At 43.1% G+C, this 9805-nt stretch overlaps 1 protein-coding gene across 6 annotated transcripts in view; it reads left to right on the forward strand.

Annotated features, from left to right (window-relative positions):
- Positions 1-9805, forward strand: part of SRGAP2 (SLIT-ROBO Rho GTPase activating protein 2) — a 269932-nt gene that overhangs the window by 1747 nt on the left and 258380 nt on the right. For all 6 annotated transcript variants that reach the window (XM_017525240.2, XM_017525241.2, XM_017525244.2 and 3 more), the window contains exon 2: positions 175-792. In XM_017525240.2, the coding sequence (XP_017380729.1) occupies positions 726-792 (67 nt within the window). In that variant the 5' untranslated portion in view covers positions 175-725. The remainder of the gene's footprint in view (positions 1-174; positions 793-9805) is intronic.

A 9805-nucleotide genomic window follows, 5' to 3' on the forward strand; every position in this document is an offset into this window, starting at 1 on the left:
AGGGAGCTTCCTTCCTCCCCATCTCGCAGCGCCGGGCTCTGCCGACCCGGCGGCGTTTGGAGGGCTGGAATGGGCCCCGGGCGGGCTCCGAACTACGTCCCCTACCCCACCCCCGCCGTGATTAGGATCTGCTCTCTGGCTGATCGCCCCCTCCCCCTTTTCCTGCATTTACAGGCAAGTGAACCGGAGCAAACGACTTCCGATCCAGTCCGCGCTGCTGCGGCTCCCGTTTGGGATTTGATTTGCAGCATCTTCGAGCCTCTACGACAAAAAACCGCGAAGCACGCCCAGCCCTCCCCCGGCACCCCGAAAAGCACCCACTCCCTCCCGGGGACACAGCTGGGCGCGTCCACACCCCCGCAGCCCCACACCATGTTGTGCGGAAGGACTTCCACTCTCCGCCTGTGTCGTTGATGTCAGACCCCAGGCCAGCCTCCGGGTGCTGCAGTTCTCCTGGCTAATGCTGAGGCTGCGGCTCCAGCTCTAGCACAGGCACCAGCCGCCGCGGCACCCGGCCCCAGCACCCACCGTCTGCATGTGCCCGCCGTAGCCGCCTGCCCAGCCCGCAGCCCGCGCTCCACGGAGCGCTGGAGACCACCGCGGGGTTGGGGGAGGGCTCCTCTGCCCTCTAGAGAAGCTGTCTTGGAGGTATTGATTTAGGTGGTTGGATTTTTTTCCGTGGATCTATCAATTCACAATTCGAATTTGGAAGAAAAAAGGAAAACATGACGTCTCCAGCCAAATTCAAAAAGGATAAGGAGATCATAGCAGAGTACGATACTCAGGTCAAAGGTAAGGGCTTTGAAAAATAGCACACTGCAAATGCTCTGTGGACTGGTGAGGCATGTATTTCCACCCTGATTTGCAGGCTGTTTATTTCTTTGGGTGGAGCAGATGGGGCAGGCTGACCCCAGAGGTGGTTTCATAGGTGGGTCTGAACCTCCAAAGGATGGGCAGTGCCAGGGGCTGCTGGCGCTGGAAAGGAATTTTTGGAGTGGGCTGTAGGAGTATCTTTGTGGGGCTGACCGTGATTTTGGCAGCCCTTTCCCCCAAGCTGACAGGGTCGGGGGAGGGGCAGGAGGCTCTTGGTGAGAGAAAGGCACAATTTGCCTCCGGTTCTCTGGGTCAGATTTCCTTCAAAGACAGCTGAAATCTGACAGGTGTTTGGACATTTATTTCAGGGATCGAAGAGGAGTCCAGACAGAAAGGCAACCTTGAGAAGGTGTACCGTTTGGAGACCCTTGGGAGAGATAGGGTTTTTCTGAGGCACTATATGAAAACATGAGATTTGCTATGGCACTGGACTCCAAAAGTCCATTGCTACCTTGGATTTACCTTGTACCTGTCTGGTCTCTGGTCAGCCTGCATACAATCAGAGATCAGAAAGAATGACAGAATATCAGAAAGAATATCAGAAAGAATAAGGCTACACACGCTCGGTCTCCGCCCTCACCTAAATCTGAATAGAGTTCGGAGGATGTTAAGGTTGCTGGTTGGTGCTGATTCTGGAAAATGGGAAGACATAATTGTTTAACCCTTCTGTGCTGTGGCCCTCTGCTCCAGAAGACATGCTTTTAAAGCCCCATTTTCCTCTCCGGAAAAATGTGAAGGGTAAAGCAAAATGTAGTCTTGGAGAAACCAAGTGACCTATCTCCTTATCTTGTCGACTGTCTGACTTGACTCATGAATAAGAGCCCTTACTCAGATAGTGTTTTTTAAACCAGCAATTCCCATAGGAAGGGTTCCTGCCTGTTAAAGAGCTGCAGCATGTGTTTGTGCAAGGCACTGTCCTTTCCTGGTCAGTCACTGGAAAGAGCCATGTGGCTCCAGCCCATTGAGACCTTAGCTAGGGAGTGGAAGAGGTGGGTGGCCTTGAATGTTACACCACATGGTTGGAGCTCTGGGTTTTCCTTTGTTTCAGAGTACAAGGGAGGGGCCCCTCCTTTCCCTGCACCAGTGCAAGGAGACCTTTTCCTATCAGAGAGGACTTGAGAAGGGCCATGTCTCCCCTTAAATGATTGCTGAGGGGTGGGGGTAGGGGTAGAGTTTGAAATGGGCCAGCTCCCTTATCTCTTGGGAGGTTGGAAGGTTGTCTAAAGTCCTCATTGTACCTACAGGATCTTTTTTATGTCATTAGTTTGGTCAATGCTGGAGGTGCCCTAAGGGGCCTTCTATCCACTTGGCTGCAGATATTGGTAGGTTTATTACAGAGATGGGGGAGTTGACTGATTGATAGCTTCAGTTGAACTGGGATTGAGAGAGGTGTGGTTGTGAGCTATAATTGAGGTCCTGGCCTCTTGTCACTGTTCATAATCCAGGCCTGTTTTTGTAAACAATAGGCCACTGGCCTTCGTGTCCTGCCCAGATGCATTGCAATTTGCTCTTGGAATCCCCCCTGCAGTCTTAACCAGATATGTCTTTTTTTTTTTTTTTTAAAACACATCCTATTCTTAAACTGTTGCCTTCAGGAGTGTTAATAACTTTGATCTTCCCAGATTTCTCTCCAGAAGCATGCCATTTGACTAAGGTGCAAAGTGATTTTAAATGTTTATTTTTTGGAAGGTTCAAGGCTGATAGGTGTTAATAGAACTGTATCAGCCAATTTCTTATTGGCAAAGGATTTCTTAAGAGTGTCTCAAAATTAAACACTTTGGATATTTACAAACATTGCTCATTGAGATGATGTAATGCAGTTGGCTATTGGGGTTTTCTCTTCAACTGTGCCACAGCATTAGACTGTTTTGCTTTGCTCTGATATTTTTCCACTGATACTATTCAGGATCATAGAAATTGATCCCGAATGCTCAACGTGGCTAAGCATGATGTCTTACTCTGAGATGGTGCCTGATGAATGCTTATGGAACTGATTTGAATAGTTTAGTCCTTCATTTTACAGCTGAGGAGAACACAGAGAACTGAAGAGGCTTGTCCAAGGTCACACAACTAGATGGTGGCATATCTGAAACTAGAAGCAGATTTACCAACTCTCAATTCCCTATTCTGTATCTTTACTGTGAAACATCATCTGACCAGGGTGAGAAAACATGAAAAACTCTTAAGGAGTCCAAATCTGTCAATGAATAATGGTAGTAATAATGATCATGATAATGATAATAGTATATTACATTTTGGTTGCTCATTACGTTCCGGTCTGTCCCAGGTGCTTTAAATGAATGGTCTGGTTTAATCCTCACATCAACCCAGGAAGTGGGTATTATTGTCACCTTCCATTCACCATATAAGGAAACTGAGGCTTAGAGAGAACAAGAAGCCCTTCTAAGGTCGCACAGCCAAACCATGGCAGCTTGACTTTGTTCCTTTTTTCATTAACTATTTATTGAGTGCTTACTATGTGTTCTGGGGACTGGCAATACAGCCGTGAAGAAGAAAAAGTCTCTACCTTGTGGAGCTTATATTCTGGAAGCTAGGCTCTTTATGGAACAGCACAAAATTTGGAGACAAAGGGCCTGGGATCTGGGTTGGCTCTGCCCCCCACTAGCTAGAAGCCCTGGGTCAGAAATATTATGAGTGTCAGCTTTTTATGTGTTATATGGGACTCATGGTGCTGCCAGACTTACTTCTCTTACAGATGCCAAGATAAAAAGAAAATTGCTATAACAGCTATGCAGTTTGGTTTGGTGGTTAAGTGCAATTTTTGAGTCAGAGGGATTCAGGTTTAAATCTTGGTTCTGCCAGTTGCTTGCCTTTCACTTCAGGCAAGTTACATGACTTGCCTAAGCCTCAGTTTCCTTATTTGGAAAATAGGTAAAATAAAATAGATTTCCTAAGGTAGTAGTGAGTTGATGATGAGATATATAAATGATTTAGAACAGTATCTGGCACTTGTAAGTGCTCAATAATGGTACGGTCTACTCCTCTGTGAGCAGGCTTTCTTTTGCTGAATTGGGCTGGCTATTGAGGCTGCATTGCATATTCGCTCCCAAAGAGTTCTAGTTTCAGTTCATCTAGTAGTAAGAAAAGATCTTGGGTCAGTCATTTAAGCCCTCTGGACATCAGTTTCTGTTTCTGTCAGTGAACAAGTCAACGAATTATTGGCCACTCACGTTCTACGTGTCTTTGACCAGACTCCCAGGTCCTGTTTTTTCAATCAGAATTGTTTGAGTCAAATGGACCCTAAATGAGACCCTCATCTCATGGGACCCTTTTGAGGACCTCTCTATCCCTTGCTTTTTGTTTCCCTATAAACCACCTGCTTGCATGTGCCCTGAGGAACTTCTGAGGCTTCAGTCCCAACCTTACCCCAGAAGGGTATTGTGAGGGGTGTGCCTCCTTAGTCAGCCTGCCTTGTAGTGTGTTTCTGATTTGTGGGTGCCCAGATTACTTTGAAAGTTAATGCCTCTCAGTGTCTGACTTGAAAGCAATAATATTCTTAGTCTTTTTACATAGCTCTTTCCAATTTACAATGCACTTTCATATGTAGTTGTCCCTGAGAATCCTCCAGGGATTGGTTCTAGGACTGGCCCCACTTCCAGGAGAGCAAAATCTGCAGATGCTCAAGTCCCTGATATATAATGGCGTAGTATTTGCATATAATCTATGTACACATATCCTCCCGTATACTTTAAATCATCTCTAGGTTACTTATTATACCTAATACAATGTAAATGCTATGTAAATAGTTGTTATACTGCTTTTAAAATTTGTATTATTTTAAATTGTTGTATTGTTATTTTTATTTATTTATTTATTTTTTCCCTGAATATTTTCCATTCCCATTTGGTTGAATCTGCAGATAGGGAACCTGCATGTGTGGAGGGCTGTTGTACCTTAATCTCTGGAAATTCTTTCCAACCCTGGTCAGATTCATGGTCATAACCTGAAGCCTTTAGGCTCTAGACTGTTAGCTTGTTGCTGGGATTGGAGCAGCAAAGGTGGTAAGGTGCAGGGCATGGTTACCAGAGCTGTGAATCAGGGTGGTATTTGGGTAAATACATATGACTGCATACATTCCCAGCTATTGTTCTTTCCTTATTTAAGGCTCCTTTCCTTTACCCTCTCTATACCTTGAGTTTTTGCAGCTTCCCAGAAAGCTTGAGATTGACAGTTCATGCAAATATTCCAGGAGAAATAGTCTCAAACAGAGTGGCACTGTATGCTGAGCAGTCAAATTTTTTTCCTTGAGTACATTAGGGGTCTTGTCTTTTTTTTTTTTTTTTTTTTTTTTTTTTTTTTTTTGGTTTTTTTTTTTTTTTTTTTTTTTTTTTTTTTTTTTTTTTTTTTTAAATCTTAGGAGAGCAGTGTGTGTGCACTGCAGAACTGGAAGTGAAATTTTGTAATTTCCATCTGGAGCATTTTGATAGAAAAAGCGCAGGCCTTTGCCTGGAATAGTTTAACGCTTTCAGGACCATTCAAGAGCAGGAGATGAAATTTAAAACTGGAGTCATATTGTGTGTGAGTATGTACTTGGGAATGCTGATGGCAGGTATTTAAACAACCTCTTTCCCCTGGGAGGTCTAAGCGATTCTTCATTCATGCCAACAGAGGTCTTCTCCAAAGCTTCTTTCCTCCCAGCCCCCATTCCCCAAGGGAGCTTTATATATAATCAGTTAATCAGTTTTAAATATAATCAGTGAAATATAATCAGTTTGAAAAGCTGCAGTAAAACATTTAGTTGAAATCCTCCAGCAGATGCTATCATCTTCCTGCAAGATGATTGAGGTCTCCTTGTCCCTTGCTCAGGGCGGGGGGAAAAAACCAAAAAGCTACTCTGCAGTAGTAAGGTGAACTCTTGGAAGAAAATGAAGCTCTTGGAAACATTCAAGTACCATACTCTACACCTTGGAATTGAAAGACCTTGGAGGAATGTGGTGAGTAAGGAGCCAAGGTGATGCAGTGTACTGTGCAAAGAAGCAGTGGTTGTAAACAGTGTTCATGAGGGTCCTTAGCTTTTCCAATTTTAGGTGTTCTTTTGGGGAACAAGAACAGAAATTGCCTTTGAAGAAGCCTATCTGGTAGTTAGGGCCACATCCGTTATGTATCTAAACTTGAAAGCTTAGACAGGCTCTGATCATTTCTCTGCTATGAGGTTTTCAGAGTTTGACCTGCTTGTAGTATATAGGTACCCCCACTATTAAAATCAGCAGGTGCGCAGACCCTGACCCCTATTATTCACTCCAGATAAATTAGGCTGCCCAGTGGCACCTGTAGAGTTCTCCTTCCAGAAGCAAGAACTCTTCATGGGAATTGTGTTTACCTTATACCCTTAACCTCTGACAGCTATGTTAGGAATATATGTCATATTTAAGGGAAAAAGCAGTTGATATGTAGATTTCTGATAGTAATAGAATGCAAATGAAGAGTTTTAACCTGGTGTCAGCTCCAGAATTGACTTTTTGGGGACTCTGGGAAAGTTGCCTTGGAAGTTGTTTGATTTAAAAATAATAGGCCGGGTGCGGTGGCTCACACCTGTAATCCCAGCACTTTGGGAGGCTGAGGCGGGTGGATCACGAGGATCACGAGGTCAGTAGCTCGAGACCGGCCCGACCAACATGGTGAAACCCCGCCTCTACTAAAAATACAAAAATTAGCTGGGCATGGTGGCGTGTGCTTATAATCCCAGCTACTCAAGAGGCTGAGGCAGGAGAATTGCTTGAACCCAGGAGGGTGAGGTTGTAGTGACCTAAGATAGCCCCACTGCACTCCAGCCTGGGTGACAGAGTGAGACTCCATCTCAGAAAAAAAAAAAAAAAATAGGATCACTTAAAAACATTTGAAAAAATTATGAAATTAACACCTTTACTGATTTTACAATAATGTGTAGGAATTCTTATGTCTCCCTTGCTCTCTTTAATTGTGGTAGAATACACAGGAGATTGACCATCTAGTGTATAGTTCAGTAGCATTAAGTACATTCACGTTGTTGTGCAACTGTCACTACCATCCATCTATACAACTCTTTTCATCTTGCAAAACTGAAACTTTATACCCATTAAACAACAACTCCCCATTCTCTCCTGCCCCTGTCTCTGGCAAGCACCATTGTATTTTGTCTCTATCTGATAACTCTAGATACTGCAGGTAAGTGGAATCATATTGTATGCTTCTTTTTGCAACTGGCTTATTTCACTTCCTATAATGTCCTCAAAGTTCATCCATGTTGTAGCATATGTCCGAATTTCTTTCTTTATTAAGGTTGAAGGTTGAATAATATTTAATTGTATGAATATACCACATTTTGTTTACCCATTCATTCATTGATGGACACTTGGGTTGCTTCTATCTTTTGCCTATTTTGAATAATGCTGCCGTGAACATAGTTGTAACATAGGTGTATTTCTTTTCTTTCTTTCTTTGTTTTTTTTTTTTTTTTTCTAGATAGGGTCTCACTCTGTTACCTAGGCTGGAGTGCAGTGGCTTGATCATGGTTCACTGCAGCTTTGACCTCCTGGGCTCAAGTGATCCTCCCATTTTAGCCTCCTGAGTACTGTAGGCACATGCTATTACACTCGGCTAGTTTAAAAATTTTTTTTGTAGAGATATGGTCTCCCTATGTTGCCCAGGATGGTTATTCTTCTTTTAAATATACACTATGCCATAGTTTGATAGTCTTGTATATATCTATATAATCACTTGTCCTGATAAATTTTTTGAGGTTTTTAATGTGTACATTAGCTTGTATATTAGTATATTATTAATTATAAAGTTGTACACCTTTTTAATTACATGAATTACTAAGCTTTTACCATATTTTTAATAGCTTTATTGAGGTTTTGTTGATATTTAATAAATTGCACATATTTAAGGTTCACAATTTGATAGGCTTTGACATATATACACCCATGAAACTATCACAATCAAGATAGTGAATCTAACTATCACCTCAACATTTTCTTCATTATAATGTATTAAACGGGTACTATCGGCGAGACATGGTGACTTACATCTGTAATCCCAGCACTTTGGGAGGCCAAGATGGGAGGATCGCTTGAGCCAGGAATTCAAGGCCAAACTGGGAAACAAGATGGGATCCCATATCTGCAAGAAAAAACAAAATTAGCTGGGCACGGTGGCTCATGCCTGTAATCCCAGCACTTTGGGAGGCCGAGGCGGGCAGGTCACTTGAGGTCGAGAGTTCAAGACCAGCCTCACCAACATGGAGAAACCCCGCCTCTACTAAAAATACAAAATTACCTGGACGTGGTGGTACATGCCTGTAATCCCAGATATCCGAGAGGCTGAGACAGGAGAATCTGGGTATGGTGGAGCATGCCTGTAATCCCAGCTTGAACCCAGGAGGCAGAGGTTGCAGTGAGCTGAAATTGTGCCATTGCACTCCAGCATGGGCAACAAGAGCAAANAAAAAAAAAAAAAAAAAAAAAAAAAAAAAAAAAAAAAAAAAAAAAAAAAAAAAAAAAAAAAAAAAAAAATCTAGAAAAGACATTAGCTTCAAGATAAATAAGTAAAAGCCTGATATCAACAAATTTTAAAAAGTAGCAAATAAATAATGACCTAAGCTACCCGGATGAGTTTCTGGAAAATTTGTTTAACCAAGACAATCCCCAAGGAAGTCAGGTTAATAATTGTGTCTCAGCCATTACTCTGCTTTTAGGAGGGAAGGTACAAGAAAAAAAAAAATCGTGGCCATGTTAGGAGTGGACAAATGACAGTGTTTGTTTTCCTGTAGTTCTGGCTTGGCCAGGCATAGTGGCTCATGCCTGTAATCCCAGCATTTTGGGAGGCTGAGGTGGGTGGATCACCTGAGGTTAGTAGTTCAAGACCACCCTAGCCGACATGGTGAAACCCCATCTCTACAAACATACAAAAATTAGCTGGGCATGGTGGTGGGTACCTATAATCCCAGGTGCTCTGGAGGCTGAGGCAGGAGAATCGCTTGAACCTGGGAAGCAGAGGCTGCAGTGAGCTGAGATCACGCCACTGCATTCCAGCCTGGATGACAGGGTGAGACTCTGTCTCAAAAACAAAAAACAAACAAAAAACAGATCTGGCTTGAACCAGTTCTAGGGGCTTATGCCTTTTTAGAAGGGGTCACACATGAGCCAGATGCCAAGGAGAGGGGCTGGGGGCTCCCACTGGAGATCTGCTCAAAATATTCTTAATATGGCTTCTAATGATTGACTCCCTGTTGCCTGCTAAATGCAGACCAGCTTTCTAAGGTAGACATGAACTCCATCCTCAGTCTGGCTACAACCTGTTTCAACCACATTTCTTATTTTGCTTTAAGAGGACTGGAAGCCTAACTTGACTGCTTACCGTTCTTTAAACACATAGACTATTAGCTAACATTTGCTGTTTGTTGGATGCTTACCGCTTACTAGGCATTATGCTGAATACATTATATAGATTATTTCATAATCCTTACTCCAACTTTAGGAAAAATATGTTACTATTATCCTACTTTACTGATGAGAAAAGTGAGGTATAGGGCATTCAGTTATTCCCCTAGGATCTGTAGCTACTGAATGATAGAATAGGATTTGGAAACTTGGTTGTTGCCAGAGTCTAAGTTCTGCCTGTTGTACATGGAATGCCCCTTTTTCTGCCTGGTCCCATATCTTCATTTATTGAAATCTCACCTTTCTGTTGGGCATGGTGTATCCCCTGAGGTCAAGAGTTCGAGACTAGCCTGAACAACATGGTCAAACCCCATCTTTACTTAAAATATAAAATTAGTTGGGAATGGTGGCACATGCCTGTAATCCCAGCTACTTGGGAGGCTGAGGCAGGAGAATGGCTCGAACCTGGGAGGCCGAGGTTATAGTGAGTCAAGATTGCGCCATTGCACTCCAGCATGGGCAACAAGAGCGAAACTCTGTCTCAAAAAAAA

This window comes from Cebus imitator, unplaced genomic scaffold (assembly GCF_001604975.1).
Source record: "Cebus imitator isolate Cc_AM_T3 unplaced genomic scaffold, Cebus_imitator-1.0 Scaffold38, whole genome shotgun sequence".
Taxonomy (NCBI): domain Eukaryota; kingdom Metazoa; phylum Chordata; class Mammalia; order Primates; family Cebidae; genus Cebus; species Cebus imitator.